Source organism: Canis aureus, chromosome 7, assembly GCF_053574225.1.
Source record: "Canis aureus isolate CA01 chromosome 7, VMU_Caureus_v.1.0, whole genome shotgun sequence".
NCBI lineage: Eukaryota > Metazoa > Chordata > Mammalia > Carnivora > Canidae > Canis > Canis aureus.
The window spans coordinates 13,963,049-13,986,033 of NC_135617.1; the positions used below are offsets into that span (position 1 = coordinate 13,963,049).

Below are 22,985 nucleotides of genomic sequence, written 5' to 3' on the forward strand. Positions count from 1 at the left end.
TAATGCCCAGAACTCTGTTGCATTTCTATACATTAATAATGAAGTACTAGAGAAATTAAGAAAATCTCATTTACAGTTGCACCAAAAATAACAAAAACTCTAGGAATTAATTTAACCAAGGATGTGAAAGACCTGTCCTCTGAAAACTGGAAAACATTGATGAAAGAAATTGAAGACGACACAAATGGAAAAATATTCTGTGCTCATAGATTGAACCAATATTGTTAAAATGTCCATAGCAATCTGCAGATTTAATGCAATGCCTATCAAAGTACCAACAACATTTTTCACAGAAGTAGAACAAATAATCCTAAAATTTGTATGAAACCACCAAAGGCCTCAAATAGCCAAAGCAGTCTTGAGAAAGAAGTACAAAGCTGGAGGGTATCATAATCCCAGATTTCAAGATATATTACCAAGCTGTTGTAATTAAAACAGCATGATACTGGCATAAAAGTAGGCACACAGATAAACAGAATAGAGAACCCAGAAATAAACCTATGCTTACAGTCAGTCTACAACAAAGGAGGCAAGAATATGCAGTGGGGAAAAGACAATCTCTTTGACAAATGGTTCTGGGAAAACCAGACCACTTCCTGACATGATACACAGAAATAAATTCAAAATGATTTAAAGAGCTAAATGTGAGATCTAAAACCATAAAATTCCTAGAAGAAAACATACTCCATAATTTCTTTGACATCAACTATGGAAACATTTTTTTTACGTATGTCTCCTCCTCAGTCAAGGGACAAAGCAAAAACAAACTATTGGGGCTACACCAAAATAAAAAGCTTTTGCACGGAGAAGGAAACCATCAACAAAATGACAAGGCAACCTGCTGAATGGGAGGAGATACTTCCTAATGTTATATCTGAAAAGAAGTTAATATACAAAATATGTAAGGAGCTTACAACTCAGCACCTAAAAAGTAAATAATCAATTAAAAATGGACAGAAAACCTGAATAAACATTTTTCCAAAAAAAAAAACAAAACAAAACAAAAACAAATGGCCAACAGAAACATGACAAAACACTCAACCTCACTAATCATCAGAAAAATGCAAATCAAAACCACAATGAGATATCACCTTTCACCTGTCAGAATAGCTATAATCAAAAAGATAAGATATAATAAGAAATAGCAAGGATGTGGACAAAAAAGAAACCTCATGCACACTGTTGATGGAAATGCAAACTGGTGTAGCCATTGTGGAAAACAGTATAGACATCCCTCAAAAAGTTAAAAATAGAGTTACCATGTGATCCAATAATTCCAGTACTGGGTATTTACCCAAAGAAAATGAAAACACTAATTTGGAAATATATATGCACCCCTACATTTATCACAGCATTCATTACAATATCCAAGATACTGAAGCAACCCAAATGTCCACTGATAGATGAATGGATAAAGAAGATGTGGTATATATTCCATTGTGTGTATATATTGTGTATACACAGGCACACAATGGAATATTACTCAGCCACAAAAAATATATGAGATCATGCCATTTGCAACAACATGGTTAGACCTAGAGGTGTAATGTTAAGTGAAATAAGTCAGAGACAAATACTGTATGATTTCATTCATGTGGAATTTAGGAAACAAAATTAACAAAAGAACAGACTCTTACATATAAAGAACAAACTGGTGTTTGCCAGAGGGGAGATTAGTGGAGGGCCAGGATGGATCAAATAGAAAAAGGGGATTAAGGATACACTTATCATGAAGAGCATTGAATAATATATGGAATTGTTGAATCACTCTGCACCAAACCAATATAACACTGTTAATTATACTTCAATAAAGAGTCAATTCACCAGGAGATAGAGCAATTAAAAACATGTCAAAAATCAATGTCTCATACAGCAAAAGCTGGCAGAATTAAAGAGAGAAATAGTTCAACAATAATAGATGGAGACTTCAAAGCTGAACTTTTAATAATGGTAGAACAACTAAATTAAGAATACAGGAGATATGAATACTATAAACCAACTAAACCTAATAATATTCCACTCAACAATAGCAAAATAAATACATATTCTTCTCTCGTGCATTCTAACATTCTTTTAAATAGACCATCTAATGGTCCTTAAAACAAACCTCAGTAAATTTAGAAGGATTGAAATCGTAAAAACTGCTCTCTGACCACAGTGGAATCAAAGTATAAATCAATAACTAAAGGAAATTTAGGAAATTTACAAATGTAGAAAGTAAACAACACACTTCTAAATAACCAGTGGGTCAAAGAAAAAATCACAACAAAAATTAGAAAATACATTCAGATGAATGAAAAGAAAAATACACTAAATCAGTATTTATGAGATGGAACTAAAGGATTTTTTGGAAATTCATAATTGTTAATGCCTATATTAAGGAAAATCTCAAATTAATAACCTAGTTGAAAAAGAGAAAAGCAAGCAGAAGGAAACAATAAAAATTAGCGTTGAAATCAAAAGGGCAATAAGAAAACAGCAGGAAAAGAATCAATAAAACCAAAAGCTGGTTGGTTCTTTGCAATGGTCTACAAAATTGACAAATCTTTAGCTAAACTAATAAAATAGGATATTCAAGTCACCACAAATGTATAAGGGAATGTTATAAATAACTGCATGCCAAACAATTATATAACATTGGTGAAATGGACAATTCCAAAAAAGACACAAACTATCAAAATTGACCCAAGAAGGAATACACACACACAACAAGGAAAGAATTTGAATTATTAATTTTAAAACCTCTCACTAAAAAAAGCCCAGGCAGAGATGTGAATTCTACCAGATGTTCTAAGAGTTATTACCAATCTTATACTATTTCTTTCAAAAATATAAGAGCAAGAACACCTCTCAACTCTTTCTATAAGGTCGGTATTACCCTTACACCAAAACCAGATGAGGACATCACAAGAAAAGTACAGACTAATGTTCCTTGTGAATGAATACAAAATTCCTCAACACAATGCAATCCAAATCTAGCAGCAAGTAAGAGGATTATACACCACCATGACCCAGTGGAATCTATCCTGGGAACGCAGAGTTGATTTAACTTCCAAAAGGCAATTAATGTAATTCACCTATTAATAGGAAAAAAAAGGCACAAATCACATCATCATCTCAATAAACACAGGAAAAATTTTATCAAAATCCAACACCCTTTCATGATGAACACATGACCTCAATAAGGTAAGTAGAGAACTTTCTCAATCTGACAAAACACTTAGAAAAAAACCCACAACTAGCATCATGTTAAATGATGAAAAACTGGATACTTTCTCTCCAGGGTCAGGAACAAAGCAAATTATGTCCATTCTAACCATTTATATTCAACATTGTACCAGAGACTCAAACTAGGGCAACTAGGAAGAAAAAATATTAAAGGCATCCAATTTGGAAGAAAAGTAAAATTATTTTTATTTGCAGATGAAATGACCTTCTATATAGAAAAGCCTAAGAATTTATCAAAGTACTATTAGAGTTAAAAAGCAAGCTTAGCAAGGTTTCAGGATTCAAGATCAATATACAAAAATCATTTGTATAGATATACACTAGAAATGAACAATATGGAATAAGTTTAACCAAGGAATAAGTTTAACAGTTGAACGCTGTTGAAGGAAACTGAAGATCTAAATAAGTGATGAGATATCTCATGTTTGTGAATTGGAAAACTTACTATTGCTAGGTGGCAGTACTCTCCATAATCATCTACAGATTCAACAAAATCCCTGTCAGAATCCCAAATGACTTTTTGGTAGAAATTGAGAAGTTTGTACTATGATTTGTATGGTAATGCAAGCAACCCGTAATAGCCAAAACAATCTTGAAAAATAAGAGCAAAATTAGAGGACTCACATTTCTTGATTTCAGAACTTACTACAAGGTGAGTATAATCAGAATAGTGTGGAAGTGGCCACAGGATAGACATATAGATGAATGAAATAGAACCAGAAGTGCAGAAATAAATGTGTACGTATGACCGATTAATACCATGGTGCCAGGAGAGTAAAATGGAGTAACAAATAACCTTTTCAATAAAAACTATTGAGATAATTGGATATATACATATAAAGGAATAAAGCTGGACTCCTTCCTCACACCATACACAAAAATTAACTCTAAATTGATCATAAACCTAAATGTAAAAGCTAAAGCTATACTACTCTTAGGGAAAAACAACATAGTTGTAAATTTTCCTCTTCCTGGGTTAGGTGATGGCATTTTAGGTAAAACACCAGAAGTGCAAACAAGAAAGAAAAGGAAAAAGTGGACAGATTGGACTTTATCAATAAAGCTTTTGTGCTGCAAATGATACCATCAGAAAAGTGAGAAAATAACCCATTGAGTGAAAACTTTGCAAATCATATATCTGATAAAGCACTTACATCTAGAAAATATAAAGAACTTTTTATCTCAATAATAAATAGGTGGCTCCATTAAAAAATGGGCAAATGATCTGAATAGACATTTCACCAAAGATGTACAAATGGCCAGTAAGCACGTAAAAAGATGCTTGACATCAATAGTTTTTAGGGAAATGCAAATCAAAACCAATTCATACCCATGAGGGTCATTATTATCAAAAGGACCGACTATATAGCAAATGTTAGTTGATATGGAGAACTTGGAATGCTCATACCTTGCTAGTGGAAATGTAAAATGGTGTGGCCACTTTGGGAAAAAAAGTTTGGTTGTTCTTCAAAATGTTAAGCAGAATTACCATGTGACACACCGTTTTCATTCCTAGATATATACCCAAAGGGACTGAAAAATTTCAGACGGAAACCTGTACACAAATGTCCGTAGCAGCATTATTCATAATAGCCAAAAAGTAGAAATGAGTAGATGTCCATTTACCAATGACTAGATAAACAAAATGCGATATATCCATAGAATGGGTAGCCATTGATTCTCACAAGATAGCTCTACTACTCATTGGTTTTCCCCCTTTCTTGTAGAATTTTCTCAGTAGTTCTCTTGATACTGTTTCTTGAAATTTTAAAATAACTTTTTTAGCTTAAAAAATGCACTCCTAAACATGTAGTTACCATAGTCTGGGGAGAAGAAACCTTTATTGGGTTTTACCATCCTCCTCAAATTACCATCTTATTTCCTTTCTTCCATTCACTGACAAAATAAAAATCAGTATCTCAACCTATTTCCATTTCTTTTCCATCCGTTCATTCTTTATGTCCTATAATCTGGATCACTCTTGTTTAAACTCTTCTTCAGAGGTCCTAATTACCCAGTGCTTTGATATCCTTCATATCTTTGATATTTTGACAACATTTGACAACATCATTTACTTCTTGTTAATAATCTCTTTATTTTTAAGAATGCACTTTCACATTTTATCAGGTTCTTTTTCTTATAGTTAACTGGCTCCTCTTCCTGTACCTACCTCATAGTTCTGCAAACTGTGAATGTGTGAGATAAATTGCCCTCCTTAATGCCAACCATAAATTGTTTATATATCAAAATAGACTGCTTTCTTCAACATTTATTATGCAGTTTGAATGAAAATTAAAAAGCTATAGTGACAGAACATTTTCAGCATTTTCTCCTTTTAAACTATAATCCTTGATCACAAGAGTTACTATTTGAAAGAGAATTTAACATTTTTATTTGAGGTATAATCAACATACAATATTAGTTAAGGTGTACAAAATAATGATTCAGTATTTGTGTATATTGTGAAATGATCACCACAGTATCTCTAGTTTATATCTGTTACCATATATAGAAAACTTTTTCTGGTGATGACTTTTAAAGTCTGCCTACCTTTAGCAACTTTCAAATATGCAATATGGTGTTATTAACTATAATCACCACGCTAAATATTATATCCCCATAACCAGCTCCTGTCTGGATTCTCATCACTCCATTCCTATACAGTCTCCTAAGTGATCATCTTACTTTAGTTTCTCCCTCCTCTTTAATCCACCCAACTCATCCCTGCCAGTTTATCTGGTTTAAAGGACCATTTCTGCCCTTAAAAATCTAAACTTAATTAAAAAGCATTGTTTCCTTAACCTAGTTATCAAGGCCTTCCTCTTTACCATACAATCCATTAGGTTTTTGCAAATCCACCTCCCCCTTTCTCCTGATGAACCTTACTCTCACCTTTAAACATAATGAATATATACTCAGCTTCACACCTTTGCTTATGATTCCCACCTGGACAATGTGTCTCTAACATTCATCCATCCATCTTGCTTTAGCTCCCTCTTAAAATATTCCATAATTCAGCATTAGCAGTTATTACTACTTTTTCTAAGTTCAGGACACCAGCATTTATTTCACCCATTTGTCAGTCACTCATGTATTGTGATTATTTCCTGTATATTGGCCTGTTTTGATATTTCACTTATAGATTTGTTTAACTTTTTGTGTATATTTTTTTTCTTTTTTTTTTTTTACTAACTCCTGGAAGAAGAATATTCAGTAGACATTAAATAGAAGTGTTTTAATGTTTCCACTTTGGGTTATATTTTTGTTCTAGTATTTCCATTTGTTTGTTTTGTGTGTGATAGAATCTCACAGCCTGTAGAAAGGCAAATTATAAAGAAAGCCAATAATAAATATGTGAAGTTTTAAAGGCAAAAGCAAGATAATAAGAAAACTTGTTTAGCTTTTAAAAATAGATCGGAAAGTGTGACATTTAACTGTACCCAAATACTACATATTGCTACTAATTTCACTTATTCTCTTTTAGAATTCAAGCATGACAGCCTCAAAATTTTATTTTTTAAGAGAAATTTCTAAATATTGTTAAGCTATAAGACATTTGTATTACATCCTCAAAAACTGAGGAATTTTTTTTTTAAATTTCATCAAAGAGCATTTTTTAAGGACTTAGCTATAAATCCTGGGAAATAGAAGTTTCTGATGGAATTCTTACCACTGAAATTATTTTAAGCATAACAAAGTTACTGGTATCCACTATTGAAAGATCCCTTAAAATCCAGCTGTCAACCAGGTGGTCATTCTTAGAATGGAAAGAGTAAGATGTTCTTGTTCTTGTTTTTGTTCTTGTTCATATTTATTTTTTGCAAGTGATTCTGTGCTTGCCTTAATTGGTTGAAGGCCAAACATAGTCCCTAAGTTTAAGACATTGATACAAATCAGACATATACACTCACATAAGCCTTAAAAGGAAACTTACATACATAGAGCAATTACAATTATATCCATCAGTATTTACATTTTTGTTATCTGCTTACAATAAAATTACTTGATACTTTTTCTTTATGGAGCAAATTTTGTACATGTTGGATAAATATTTTATCATTGCTTAATTAACTAGATCTTAATTTTATCATTTTCCCATAACTTTTATAACCAAGGGCTTTTTTTACTTTTTTCTTCAACCTGGAATGTTTTTAAGTTCATTCCTAGTATACATTTTACTGAACTTTGAGGTCATTATAAATTACAGATAAGTCTACTTTATAGCAGTCTTTTAGTTTAGAGATTTATTTAATACAGTAGTAAAGTATTTACTCAGTTTGAATAATTTTAATAAATCTACAAATTATAAGTATTAGAAACTATATATATTTGAGTTTTTTTAAAAATTCATACATATCACATTTAGTTTTTTAGTGTATTAATGACTAAGGAATAGGTAATCTGATATAATAACGATAAAAATATGGAGCAATAAGAAAATATTTCTTATTCCTTAATGTATCTAGACCTGGCTTGGTAAATACCAGATTATTTTTCAAATATTGTTATAAAATGTATACTATACCATTAATTAATACTTCAGAAGGGCACAGAAACTAAACTGGGTCCCTATCAGGGAAATTTACTGAAATGGTTTTTCTACAGCTTCAGTGGCCAAAGACAGCGCTGGAATGTGAGAAACTAATTTTGGTTTGTTTTAACGCCTCAGAATGTTACAAATTAATCAAGTGCTACTTAAAGTCTAGAACTCATTAACTTTATAAGTTTTACTTTTCCCATGACAGAGATTAAGTTATAGCATAAAGCTTCTTTAGTCTCTCACATTGATCAGGTTGCCGTCCCCACCGTACAAGGGCCCTCCTACCTGCCATTTAGTGAATGCAACGTAGGCAGCGATGTGTGCAGTGACATAAAAGTACTAGTTTGCCCTTACGCAACACTTACACAAGCCACGCATGAACCCATTCTGACTGTTGCTTACCACTGCAATTTGCTTAGGTACAGCAAATATACATACGTATATACATATACACCCACTCAAACAACATCCACTTATGCATTCACTAAAGAAAAAGCCAAAGTAGATTGTAACAAGCTTCTTATTTTAAGAAATCTAACAGATAAGCTGTACAGCCAACGTATTTAAGAGCCACAAGGATATGTAAGACTTTTATGTTGAATAAAGCTACCAGAGCCCTAACTAAACCCAAGTGCCAGCCAATCACTGAAAGACATTTCTCAACAGTGTAGATATGCCACATGTTCTCGGGAGAACAAACAAAGTAAGTTAGTGATAAGATGGTGTGAACAAACCATTGTGTAAGAGTATATAGCCCCAAAAACTTAAAATCAGTGTAAATATACAAGCAAAATGTGGTAGCTTTACATCCATTTTTTTAAATGTTTTACTTTATGTGAAGAGGCTGAGTTTATGGCATTTGTAGAACAAAATGAGATTTGTAGTGAAAAGGGAAACAAAATAAAATCTATTGAGTGAACAGCAGGGCCCATTTGATGTGATTATGAAAGATGTTTCTTTAGTCTGTTTTTTCTTTTGCAATCTAAAAACAGTAGCAGGGGGTTGCAAGCAGAGTTCATCATAGGTTGTCAATCACTGTCATTTAACATTTGCAGGGGAAGATGTCTTTATTCAAGGACAGCTGGGCAAATCAGAGACACAGATTTGCAGTTAGTAGCCTGTCCAGCCTCCACTAAATAAACAAGGACAGGGCAGACAGACCAGCCTCTCACATAAAAATATAATGGACTCCACTGACCTCACTGCCCTCCATTCAGCTTCAATCCCAGTTGCATAAAAGCTTCACTGCCCACTTTCAATTTCCTTTAATTACCTACATGATGTAGATAAGAAAATGAACCTCACTTATAGTCAGTGATCACACACAGGAAATTAACTAGACAAGTTGTTTAAAATTAGAGGAGTAATTTGGAGGTAAATAGAGTGTCCTACTGAGGAAAAAAGTGGCTAGAAAAGGGTTTTTGTTTGCTTGTTTGTTTTTAAGCAGGGATTTTGATTATTTTACTAGCTCTCTCTGCTGATCCTAGGATTGCTGTTTTTTTAATCAATCTAAACTGAGTAAGAAACCTCCTTTGTAAGTATTCTGAAACAACCAGAATAAAATACTTGAAGGAGATAAGAGCTAAGTGGTGAATCAAACATGACGCATTCTAAAGAGCTTAGAAAAATTGTGAACTGGAATTCCAGGAATAAATGATCCTGGTTTTTGCAGGAGAGTCTGGCAGAGCAAGTGAGGATTAACTAGCAGTTGTCTTCAGTCTTCATTTCAGATTGTTTCTCGAGCCCATAATCAAAGCACGCGCACACACACACACGCACACACAATTAAATACCAAGAATATTCTTTATCTATTCTAATAAATCTAAAATCAGTATTTTCCATTTTATTCTTGGGATTCATAGCACTTGAGTTTTAATTAGAAAATATGGAAGTGTTTCAGAGTAACATAACTGTAATACTTCTTTGGGAAAGTTGCGCTAGGTGTGTAATGTAAATCATTCATTCCTTTTCCACCGTATTTTTGAGTTAGCTCACTAAGGCACACTGAAGAGAACATATTACCTTATCACACACTGATGTGCTTTTGTGAACATTTCATTAAAATGGTTTTAAAAGAAACCTAATTGGAAATTGGAGATTAAAGTCTGCAATATCAAATCTATGGTTCAAGAGGATATGATTCCTGAATATTTTACCTGTCTCTTGTAGCATGAGAACATTGTCTTTCAATTGTGTTTTTGGTAACACAATTACATAAAAATTGTATGATTACTTGTATGAAATGAATGTGCCACTACTGGTAAAGTGTCAGTAAAAAAACAAAATAATTGTGTTTCCTTGAATCATATTTAAGAATCCTAATATTTTTAAAGCCAATTAATTAAATGTTAATTTAGTTAGTGAAGTATATTTACATAATTGGCAACAAAGTTTTACAACTGAAAACTGTAGAACAAAACTCAAATAATTGAATATTAAACTCCAGCTAACATCCTTTATGGTATCAGAAGTGGGGATCATTATTATAATAATTCCTAACATTTATACCAAGTCTTACAATTTTTGAGTGTTTCATAAACACTATCCCACCAAATCTTCCCACCAAATCCCAACTTAAGGTAAGAAATTGAAAATTTAGGGAGGTTTGGTTACTTTGAGAAGGTCACATAGCTTACAAATGGCAGAGCTGAAAATCCACCTGTTGTAACACTTCCTAAATCCAGTGTTCTGTCTACCACCCTACACCATCTCATACTACCCTCATGATCTACAACATTTCTGAGGGGATTAATTACTTACTACATTCTTTGGGTTCCCCTTTAATTCAAACACTGGAAGCAGAAAAGGAGAGGATCCTCAAAGGAAGTAACTACTTTTGATGAGACCTCAGTTATGGAGAATTCTTAACTACAGAAACTATTATTGTTTTGATATTTTATGAATATTTATAAATTAAATACCAACTCCTTTGAAGATCTCAAAAACATTGCACATCTCAAATTTAATTATGAAAACTACATTACTTATCAAAAGCATATATTAAATAATAAATTCTATGTAGGCATTCTAGATTTCTGTGTTTTCCTCTAATAAGTCAATATCTCTTTCGCAATGCAAATTTGAACCTTAGCGTATCACTCCTAACATTCTTTATCAAAAAAAACATTTTTTTACATTATTTCAGTCAAGTCTTAAACTCCTCAAAGTTACCTTACCTGACCCACTGTTTTTTGAACCTCCCTTCCCTTATACTTCCCCTCCCTTATACTTCCAGTTGTCATTTTACATTATTTGTGGTCAATTCTGATTAAGGTTTAGCTCCTCCACTGGACTATAAAGCTTTGTGAAGGTAGGCGATCATGCCTCTGGTTTTATTCACCATTGTATATCTAAGTACTTAATGCGTGCTGAATAAAAATTAGGTAAACAAATGACTCAGCATACCAAGACCATGTCTGTTGTAGTAATACATTATTTACTTTAATAAAAATTAAAATTTATAGATTTTTGCCAAGAAATTAAAGACTCCTGAGTTTAGAAAGATTGCTTCATGCATTGAGAAAAGTCACCCTTGCATTAAATTTTTTAGTAAGGTCACTGTTTTTGGGTAATACTGCAGTAAAGATCTGATGGTTCCCTTATTAGAAGATCTCTCTTCTGCGCAACATTTTTTCCAACCTAAAATGTACTCAGCTGTTAGCAGACTCATGTGATACTGATACTGCTGGCAGTTAGCAAATTCACAATCCTACTGAAGCAGGGGATTAAAGCAATAAATCGGGTAATTCAAGGAGAATTGGCATGGTTTGAGAACAGTGGAATCACATCTTACATAGAGTTTAGATTCTAAAGTAAGCAAATACAACAAAAAGCACTGATGATCAAATTTACCTGAAAAAAAACAAAAGTACAATGAGCATGATTATAAGTCATCAGTTCTGTTCAGTTACACTGCTTCTCTGTGAGTTCACCAACACTAATTTTTCCTTTAGCATTGGAACAGATCATTGTTTCTTTAATCTAGCACCAAATGAAGGAGTTGGTTTTCATTAGAAGTCGTGCTTTATGAAGATGTCTATCACGTGCATCTTTGGATGCTAGAATCACAGAATACAGAAAGATGTTCACACTTAACAGAGGTGTTTGGGAACTAAGGTTGAGAAATGCCCAGTTTATGTTGTTAATTTGTCTCTGTCTCTCTCTTTCTCTGTCTCTCCCTCCATCTCTCTCTCCCTCCCTTCTGTTTGTGCATAGCAGGGCAGTGAGAGAGGGAGTATATAATCAAATTTGAACAAGATTGTACTGAGGAGAGTAGATGACTTAGATAATACTATTAGTGCTTTTAGCCGAATTCTTACTTTCTGTATAATTTTTCTTTAATTGAACTATGAAAATAATTTGTAAGCCTAATCCTGTTTCCTACATATTCAAAACCTAGAAAGCCAATTCAGTTTGCATTATTAAAATAACTATTTGATTTTCTTCTGCTAAAAGATCAGAAGTTGTATTTAATGAATAGTAGAAAGGTAGAAAGAAATCTAAATATGAATAAAATGTTAGACCATGAAACAGGTTTAAAGTTGATTTCTTCTCCTTCCACCTTTACCCAGCTATCTGAATTATTGCCTTTTTTTCCCCTTTCTTTAAGTGTATTTTGCATGCTAGACTGAAAGCTCCTACCCACTGAGTGTTCCCAACTTCTCTGCTATTAATAGCGTAATCATTCTCTTCATCCCTGAGGCTTAAACCTCAGACCCCTCCTTATCATATTATTTTTTCTGCATGGAATGCAAGGAATCCCTCTCCCTCTGTCCTCTCCTACAAATTGTTCTAAGCCTAGAACAAACACTATCTCTTTTGGGAAATTTTCCAATACACCCAGCTCACTCCAGTGCTCTTCTCTGAATAATAGTATTTTATTTTACACTCAAAATAATTATGTATATAAATTTTCCCCCAACATTATTTTAAGTTCCTTAAATGTAAAAGGTCATGTTTTAGATTTCTGAGCCATCTTCTTTCTTATATGCTATTCATTTTTTCTTAACTACTTGGCAAGCCTGGAATAGGTGGATAGTCATTCATTGGGATTTGGATGGAGCCCAGATATTATATGAAGATGAATCAGCCATCACGTGATGTTGCTTTAGTCCTGAAATCACCTGAAATCAAAAATAATATAACTGTCATGTATAACTGGTCCTTCTTTAGCAGATGACTTCAGAGAGAACAGGCAGGAAAGAGCTGAAATGATATGTGAAAGGAAAACCAACATGACACATAGGGGCAAAAAAATTAGTAATTGCTAATATGTCAGCATACACTTCTTAAATGAAGCAATCCAAAAGATGAAGATAGTGTTTAAAATAGTGTGGGTTAGCTGTGATTTTTGACGAATACATAGCAAAATAAGATGAAACATTTTAAAATATTTATCTAGAAAAAAATAAAATAAAAAAATAAAATATTTACCTAGTTTTCAGTTAAACAATATTTCAGATATTCATTTAAAATATTTTTTCAATGTAATATATTGAATCAGTTGAAGTTATTTTTAAACATTTTTTTAGTCTCTTGGACTCATGATTTTCCTTTCCACTATAGGACCTTTGTATATACTGTTCCTAGAACACTTTTCACTTCTCTCTTCATCTAGTTAATATCTGCTGATTATCTCTATCTTAGCTTATCTGCCTTTTCCTTCTGGAAGCTTTTATGACCTTCCTAACTCTGTCAGATTTCTTAGCTAAAAACTCTCATGCTTCCGTGTGTTTCTTCTTCATAGTTCTTGTCACCTTATCAAATTTGCATTTATTTTTGTGATTGGTTAAATATTATATGTTTTTCTCATAAGGCAGATAGTCAACAAATATTTGTTTAAAAGAATTTATTCCATTTAGTTTATGAAATAAGAATTTGACTATTAATATCGTCTGAATTTTTGTCATAAGGATATAACTATCTTTTTAGTGAAGGCATAGGTTTCTGAAATTGTAAGTCAAACAAGAAAAGATGAAAACCTACATGGGTAGTAGAATACTCTGTTTCATATTATTGAATTCCAAATAATATAATTGTCAGGGGTTCATCACACAGTTTTATTTCTTAGGCAGGAATTCTATGCCTATCAAATACAAATCAAAAGTTATCTCATACCCCTCTGTTAGCTTTAAATCCCTCCCCTCCCACCCTGACCCCTTCCCTAGACAACCACCAGTCTGTTTTCTGCCTCTGTAGTTGAGTTTGCAAATCCTTGAGTATGTACTGTGTTTTGGTCTGGCTTCTTTCATCATAATTATTGGAGATTCATCCATATTATCATAAGTATCAATAGATTGTTCTTTTTATTGCTTGGTAAAATCCCGTTGTATGGATCCATTGTATAGTTATAATTGGTTTATCCCTTCATCTGTTGGTGAGCATTTAGGTTTTTCCCTTTTTTTTCCCCTCTATACATAAAGCTATTATCAACTACTGTGTATGATCTTTGTGTGGATATATGCTGTCTTTTCTCTTAGGTAAATCACTAGGAATGGAATAGCTGGATCACATGGTAGTTCTATGTTTAAATTTTAAGAAAATGTGAAACTGTTTTCCTAAGCAATTGTAACATTTTAAAGTCCTGCAAGCTGTGTAAGAAAAGTTCCAATTTTTCTCCATTCTTGCCAGTGCTTGGTATGTTAGTCACTTAAATTTTGGCTATTCTAATTTTTGTTTTCCTAGTAATTAATATTTCACATCTTTACATAAAGTATCTGTTGAAATCTTTGCCTTGTTTTCACTGGGATGTTTGTATTTCCACTTTGAGTTTTGAAAGTTTATACATTGTGTTTAGAAGTCCTGTATTAGATAGGTGCTTTGCAAATGTTTTCAGTCTATAGCCTATATTTTAATTCTCTTAATGTCTAAGAACAGATATTCTTTAATTTGATGAAGCTCAATTTATCAATTTTTTTTATAGATCATGCTTTAAGTTATCCTGCCAAAGAAATCTTTTCCTAACTCTAAGTAGCAGAAATGTCTTTCTGTTTTTCTTCTGGAAGTTTTATAGTTTTAGATTTTATATTTAGGTCTATTACACATTTTGAGTGAGTTTTTTATATATAGTACAAAGTAGAGTTTGAACTGTTTCATTTTGCTTTATTTGGGTTTGTTTGTGGGTTTGGTTTTTTTGTTTTGTTTTGTTTTGTTTTGTTTTGTTTGCATGTAGATGCAATTATTCTTGAAAAGACTATTCTTTCTCTGCTACTTTGCCTTTCACACTTTGTCAAAAATTGGTTGCCTTTGTAGTTATGTGTTTCTTTCTGGACTCTGTTCCAATAGAACACTTTTGATTAGATTAAGCTTCACAATTAAAGTCTTGAAATCAGGGATGCCTGAGTGGCTCAGCAGTTGAGCCATCTGCCTTCGGCTCAGGATGTGATCCTGTGATCCCGGGACCAAGTCCCATATCCGGCTCCCTGTATGGAGCCTGCTTCTCTGTCTGCCTCTGTCTAGGCCTCTCTGTCTCTCTCTGTCTCTCATGAATAAATAAATAAAATCTTTAAAAAAATAAAAAAGTCTTGAAATCAGGTATTATTAACTCTTCACCTTTTTTTCTTTTAAAGATTTTATTTATTCATGAGAGACAGAGAGAGAGAGACATAGGTAGAAGGAGAAGCAGGCCCCTTCCAAGGAGCCTGATGTAGAACTCGATCCCAGACCCTGAGATCACGCCCTGGGCCAAAGGCAGACGCTCAGCCGCTGAGCCACCCAGGCGTCCCTTCAACTTTGCTCCTTTTCAGAATTCTTTCAGCTATGCTAGGTTTTTTGCATTTCCTTAAGAGTTTTAGAATCAATTTGTCAGTTTCTACCAAAAAAGTCTACTGTGGTTTTGATTGAGATTATATTAAACCTATAAATCAGTTCTAGGAGAATTAAAGTATATCTCTCCAGTTAGTTATGCCTTCTGATTTTTCTTAGCAGTGTTTCATAGTACACTTTGCAGTATACAGGTGTTTCATGCTTTTTCTTCAGATTCACCTCTAAGTACTTCATATATTTTATGCTGTGTATTTTTTCATTTCTGATTATTGGTTGCTGATATACAGAAATGCAATTATACAATTAATATTTGTACATTAGTCTTCTGCAACATTGCTAAACTCACTCTATTTTATAGATTCCATTGGGTTTTCTATCTTGATCATACCATCTACAAATGAAGGCGGTTTTACTTCTTCCGTTTCAATCTGGGTTTCTTTTATTTGTTATTGGATTGAACTGACTGAAAATTCTGGTGCCATTTATTACAGAAATACAAAGAGCAGATATTCCTTTCTTATTCCTGATCTTAGGGAGAAAGCACTCAATCAGTTACTGTTAAATATGATATTAGTTGTAGGTTTCTCAGAGATTAAGGTACCCTTCTTTTTTATTTGCTGAGAGCTTTCATTAGGGATAGTTAGATTTTGTCTTTTTTTTTTTTTTTTGCATTAAGTGAGTTGATTGTGTTTTCTTTTTAAGTTTATTAATAAAATGAATTGTATTAATTATATTGATATTCAAATATTTAAAAATCCTTCAGTCACTCACTGCACTCACATACTTGGACACTCTGTTGTTAGGCACATACACACTAAAAATTGTTAGGTCTTCCAGGTGAATTGACCCCTTTGTCCTTATGTAATTCCCTTCTTTTTCACTGATAACTTTCCTTGCTTTGAAGTCTGCTCTGAAATTAATATAACTACTCTTGCTTTTATTTTGATTAGTGTTAGCATGGTATTTTTCTTCATCCACTTACTTTTAATCTATATGTGTCTTTATACTTAAAGAGATTTCTTGTAGACAACATATAGTTGGATTGTGTTTTTTATCCACTCTGACAGTCTCTCTTAATCATCTAGATCACTGACAATTCAAAGTGTTCACTGATATAATTGGATTCATCTACCCTACTTGCTACTATTTTCTATTTGTAGCCCTTGTTCTTTGTTATTCTTTTTGTTTTCCACTCTTTTTCTGCCTTTTGTGGTTTTAATTGAGCAATAATTTGATTTCACTTTCTCCTTTCTTAGCATGTCAGTTAAACCTTATTTTTTTGCTTCTTTTAGTGATTGCCCCAGTTTACAATATACATGTACTACCACTCCATTTCCATTTTCAGTTAACATACTACTTCACAGGTAGTGTGAATACTTTATAATAACACAATAGTACTAATTCCTCAATCTCATTTCTTGTATCGTTGTTGTCATTCACTTCACTTTAAATATAAATATATATATAAATATACATATATACACACATAAGCATATAGATGTAAGATATATACATAAACATATATACATAAACATAATCAAATACATTGTTGCTATTATTATCTTGAATAAAGTGTTATCAGGTCAATTAACAATAAGAAAAATAAAAGCTTTACTTTAGGGCAGTCCCGGTGGCACAGCGGTTTAGCGCCGCCTGCAGCCTGGGGTGTGATCCTGGAGACCTGGGATTGAGTCCCACATCGGGCTCCCTGCATGGAGCCTGCTTCTCCCTCTGCTTCTCTCTGCCTGCCTCTCTCTCTCTCTCTCTCTCTCTGCCTCTGAATAAATTAAAAAAAAAAAAGAAGGAAATTTAAAATAAATAAATAAAAGCTTCACTTTATCTCCACTTATTCCCTCTTTCATATTCTCCTTTATTTTTTTAAAGATTTTATTTATTTATTTGACAGCATAAGCAGGGGGAGCAGTAGGCAGAGGCAGTCAGTGGGGCTCAATCCTAGGACCTTAGATCATGACCTGAGCTGAAAGCAGATGCTTAACCAACTGAGCCACCCAGGCATCACTCTCTTTTCTTTCTTTATTTATTTTTTTTTAATTTTTTTTAATTTTTATTTATTTATGATAGTCACACAGAGAGAGAGAGAGGCAGAGACACAGGCAGAGGGAGAAGCAGGCTCCATGCACCGGGAGCCCGACATGGGATTCGATCCCAGGTCTCCAGGATCACGCCCTGGGCCAAAGGCAGGCGCTAAACCGCTGCGCCACCCAGGGATCCCTCTTTTCTTTATTTAGATACAAGTTTCTAACCTATATTATTTTCCTTCTCTCTAAAGAACTTATAATGTATCATGGAAGGCATGTCTACTGACAACAAATTAACTCAATTTTTTATCTGAGAAAGTCTTCATTTCTCTTTCACTTTTGAAAAGTAACTTTATAAGGTACAGAATTCTAGGTTGCTGAGTTTTTTCTCTCAACACTTTAAATATATCATTCCATTCTCTTCTTACTTGCTTGGTTTTTGAGAAGTCAGATGTAGTTCTTATCTTTGTTGCTCTATAAGATGTATTTTTCCCCTGGCTTCTTTCAGGATTTTTTCTTTATTTATAATCAGAGTTTGAAGGTGATATGCCTAGGTGTAGATTTTTTGGATTTATTCTGCTTGGTATTCTCTGGATCTGTGGTTTGGTGTCTGACATTAATATGGAGAAATTCTCAGTCATTATTGTTTCAAATATTTCTTCTGTTTCTTTCTGTCTTTCTTCTTGTTCTGGTATTCCCATCATGTGTATGTTACATCTTTGGTAGTTGTTCATAGTCCTTGAATATTCTATTCTGGTTCTCTCAGTCTTTGTTCTCTCTGCTTTTTAGTTCTTGAAGATTCTATTGATGTCCTCTAGCTCAGTTCTTTTCTTAGGTATGTCCTGTCTACTAATAAATCCATCAAAGGCATTCTCCATGTCCATTATAGTAATTTTTGTTTTTAGCATTTCTTTTTGGTTCTTTCTTAGCATTTTTATCTCATTTTACATTGCCTATCTATTATTTTTTTTTTTTAAGATTTTGATTTATTTGAGAAGGAAAGTGCATGAATGGGGGGAGGGGCAGAAGGACAAGCAGACTCCCCACTGAATGTGGAGCCTGACTCGGCTTGATCCCAAGACCCTGAGATCATGACCTGAGCCGGGATCAGATGTTTAACCAACTAAGCCATCAAGTGCCCCATCCATCTGTTCTTATATGCTGCCTACTTTATCCATTAGAGCCGTTAGCATATATTAGTTGAGTAGCAACTAATTATAGTCGTTTTAAATTCCCAGTCTGGTAATTCTAAAATCTCTGCCATGCCTGATAATTCTAATATCTTTGCCATTCTGGTACTAGCTTTGTCTGTTGAAATTGCGTAGGTCTTTTTGTTTTGGGGTTTTTTTTGGGGGGGGTGATGGGGGGGCATTGTTTGTTTTGTTTTTTGATATACCTTGTATTTTTTTCTTGATAACCAGACATAATGTACTTTGTAAAAAAATAATAATAATGCTATAAATAGGTCTTTAGTAATGTGCTGATGAGGTTGGGGGAAATATGCTATAGTTCTGTGATTAGGTCTCGATCTTTTAGTGAGCCAGGCCTTGGGACCATGAACTTCACAAGTGTTTCTCAGGTTTTTTTCTTTCCCCTTAGATGGGACAGGATGACTAAAATAGCCAAAATTGGGTATTTCCCTTATTCCAGGTCAGTTAAGCTCTAATAGTACCCTAGCAGGTTAGACTCTGGTTAACTAGTTTTTCCTGAGTGTAGGCCTTATTAAGAACAGAATTCTCTGGCATATTTCAAACTGGAAACCCCCTGCTGGAACTCCCCTACTGGAAGCCCCGGCCGTTTTCGCTCTGATACTTCCCATGGGAATCTGGTCAAGCTCCTGGATGTAAACTTCAAATATTTTTGGACTCCCCCTAAGGTTGGGTCTTCCTGGAGTTTTAAAGTCTGAGTTATTTACACTGATCCTCCAATAATTCAACAATTACAGCTCAGATTTCCTTAATGGTTCCCTTGGTGGTTTCTGCTCATGAGTATCTGCTTCTGTTAGATATGACTCCCTATATTTGCCTATGTCTCCAGTCTTAGGGGAGCAATTTGCCCCATGTCCTCTCCTCTTTTATGTGTCCAAAAAGAGCTGTTGATCTTTCAATTTGTTCAGCTTTTTACTTATCATAAGAACAGAATGGTGACTTCCAAGCTTTGTACATGTGGAACTGGAAACTCTCAATTTCAAATCATTTTACTTTAATCTAATCTAATACAATAAATTTTAAGTTAATGATGCTTCTCTTCATCCTTTCTTACCTCACCAATCTTATCCTCAATCCTACTGCCCCAGGCCTGCCATATTCCTTTCACTTATTCTAAAGATCTTAACTTAAATGTCATTGCTCCCAAGAAACTTTCCCTGACTCTCTAAAATAAGTAGGTCCCCAAACTGAATGTCCCTTCAGCACTCTGTACTTACCATACATTAACATTCATTATATTTTGTAGAACTTGTCTGTCCTTGAGGAACTCAGTTTCTGGTTCAGTGCTGTAACCCAGTGTCAAGCATAGTGTGTGATGCCCAGCAAGTCCCCTGTTATTTTTGTTGATTATATAAATAAAAAGAGCAATAATAGTATTGCAAAGTTCTAAGAGGCATGATTGGTTACCTTATGGTTTTCCTAAACCATGTTTTAAATATCAGTAGTTAAGCTAGGAAGTACATTAATTACTGTACTTTTGATCCAGTACATTATTTTCTATTATTTTCTATATGTATATATATCTGTGTGTGTGTCTGTGTGTGTGTGTGTGTGTGTGTATATATATATACATATATATATGTCTTTTTTTTTTTTTCAGGATGCAGAAGAATACACAGATTTGCCAGTAAGACACAATGAAGATCATATGAATAGTGAACTGGCAAAATGTCTTCCCCTTGAATCAAATCCTCATTCATTTGATAGCCCTCACACCAAAGCACATCTCCTACTACAGGCGCATCTCAGCAGAACCATGCTGCCCTGCCCAGATTATGACACTGATACCAAAACAGTCTTGGACCAAGCGCTCAGAGTATGTCAGGTATGAAAGTGTAATACCTATATTTTCTCCCATCATTTCTGCTTCTTCCCTCCTGTTTTTCCTTACATTTAAAATATTTTATCATAGTGTTGTTGAGAAAAATCTGATGAATCAAACCAAGAATTTTCAAAGGAAAAGGTAAATATAAATTCAATAAGATGATGATTTCAGAGCAGCCCCTGTGGCCCAGCGGTTTAGTGCCGCCTCCGGCCTGGGATGTGATCCTGGGGACCTGGGATCGAGTCCCACGTCGGGGTCCCTGCATGGAGCCTGCTTCTCCCTCTGCCTGTGTCTCTACCTCTCTCTCTATCTGTGTCTGTCATGAATAAATAAATAAAATCTTAAAAAAAAAAAAAAGATGATGATTTTAGTTATCCATTGGATAAAAAAGGAAAGTAAAAGTAAATGCCAGGTACTTTTCTAGGTACTGAGCATATTGCAGTGAACAAGCAAAAGATTGCCTACTGTTATGGGCTTTCACTTGAGATGGAAAAGACAATATAAGTCAAGGGGTGAAAGCTGCTCTTTTTATAAAAGGTAAAAGTATAATCGAGGAAATAATAGAGAAAGATGGAAAGTGTTGTTTTGCACTACTTTAAGTGTATTCAGGGACTATCTTGCTTATGGTAACATTAAAGAAAGAATTGAAAGAAGAGAGTAAGCCATAAGATTATCTGAGGGAGCATACTCCAAAAACTATGAAAAGCTAGTGCCAGGTCTCTCATGCACAAACTTACTTGGTATAGCCCAAGAAAAATAACGGAGATCATTTAAAGAAGGTGGAAAGAGGCACTAGAAATGAAGTCAAGAAACAGGGAATATGGAGATTATTTTCTCAGAGAAAATGGAGTCAGGTCAAGGTAGGGAGTTTGTAAACCATTAAGGATTTTAGATTTTACTTTGAGAGGCAAGCTGCTAGAGCCGTGGTCACTAATGGTTATGTTGGTTATATCTATGAATATTTACCATATTTATTAAAACTGAAAAATCCTGAAATATTTATTATGTTACTTAAAAATAACAATAACAAACCCATTATATGTTAATAAAAATAACATGATTTTTCAGGAAAAGTAAATATTTTCCAGGACAATAAAGAAAATTAGTGAAAAGTATGGAATTACTTTACATTTTTACAAATATCTTTAATGTCTAGCTTAATAGAAGTCAGTTAGATACATATATCTCCTTTTGCAATCAGTCTGTTACAATATAATGTTTTATGAAAAAAATATATGAAGTGTATGAAGAAAAACCAGCCTCACAAAGATATGTAGTTTTTGAAAAGTGAAGAAGTATTTTTATAACCTTTTCAGGTTATTGTAGATATTCTTTTCTGACACTACATGAAAACTTGACATGCAGTATTTCTTGAAGGTTAGTTGCAGTGTAGTATCTGAAACCCTACCAATGAACTTTTCATATCTTGAATGCTTTAGAGTTAGGCATGGAATCATGGCAGCTAGACCAGTTTGGTAAGTGTGAAACTGGTGAGAATTGGTTGGTTCCCTGTTTTGTTTTGTTTTGTTTTCTGACTTAGAATCTGCTGATGAACTGGAAAGGGGTTTTTAGGGAAAGTGAGGAGCCAAAGAGGGAGGGTTCCAGGGCTTTTTTCCTGAGCAGATGGAAGGATGGAGCTGCCATTTGCTGAGAGATGATTGGGAGAGAAGCACTCCTAAGGGCTTGAGATTAGAAGAGATTTGATTTTCTATATTTTATCTTTTTTGGACGTTTCTGTAGTAAATTTTTTTTTAATTTTCCAAAAGCTTAGGGTGTTTTAAGATAGAGTCTGTGTATAGGGAGGTACATGGAGATACTGTATTTACAAAATTAAAGACTTGTAGATAACCTAAGTATCTTTCCAGTTATAGAATGCTGTAAAATATTACAATTTCATTCTTGAATTCTATGTATGGATTCTCTATGTATGTAGAACATCTATATATGTGCAAATATGCTTAGAAAGAAGATGCAAAATAGTGTCCATCAAAATGTGAACAGTAGCCATCTCTGTAACAGGATTGTGGGTGATTTTTAATTTCTTCTTTATGCTTTTCTGAAATGCTTAAATGTTTTTAAAATTAGCTTTTAACATTTTTATTATCAGAAAAATACTTTATGTTATTTAAAAGAATAGGGATATTTCATAAAATAGAATAAGTACAAACTTTCAGGAATTATTAAACCTAAGGCTATAATAAACACATGCATTTTTTGACATCCTTTTGTAACCAGCACATGCTTTACCCCTCTAGGAAGACATATACACACATATGCCACATCTTCTTTATTCATTCATCTATCCATGAACACTCTGGGCCATTGTAGATAATGCTGCTGTAAACATAGGGGTACATGTATCCCTATGAATTAGTGTTTT

General features: G+C 33.6%; 1 protein-coding gene across 6 annotated transcripts in view; it reads left to right on the forward strand.

The window, feature by feature from the left end:
* The window catches only part of ASCC3 (activating signal cointegrator 1 complex subunit 3), a 335,679-nt gene that overhangs the window by 290,515 nt on the left and 22,179 nt on the right, over nt 1–22,985 (forward strand). For all 6 annotated transcript variants that reach the window (XM_077902962.1, XM_077902966.1, XM_077902963.1 and 3 more), the window contains one exon: nt 20,381–20,605. In XM_077902962.1, the coding sequence (XP_077759088.1) occupies nt 20,381–20,605 (225 nt within the window). The remainder of the gene's footprint in view (nt 1–20,380; nt 20,606–22,985) is intronic.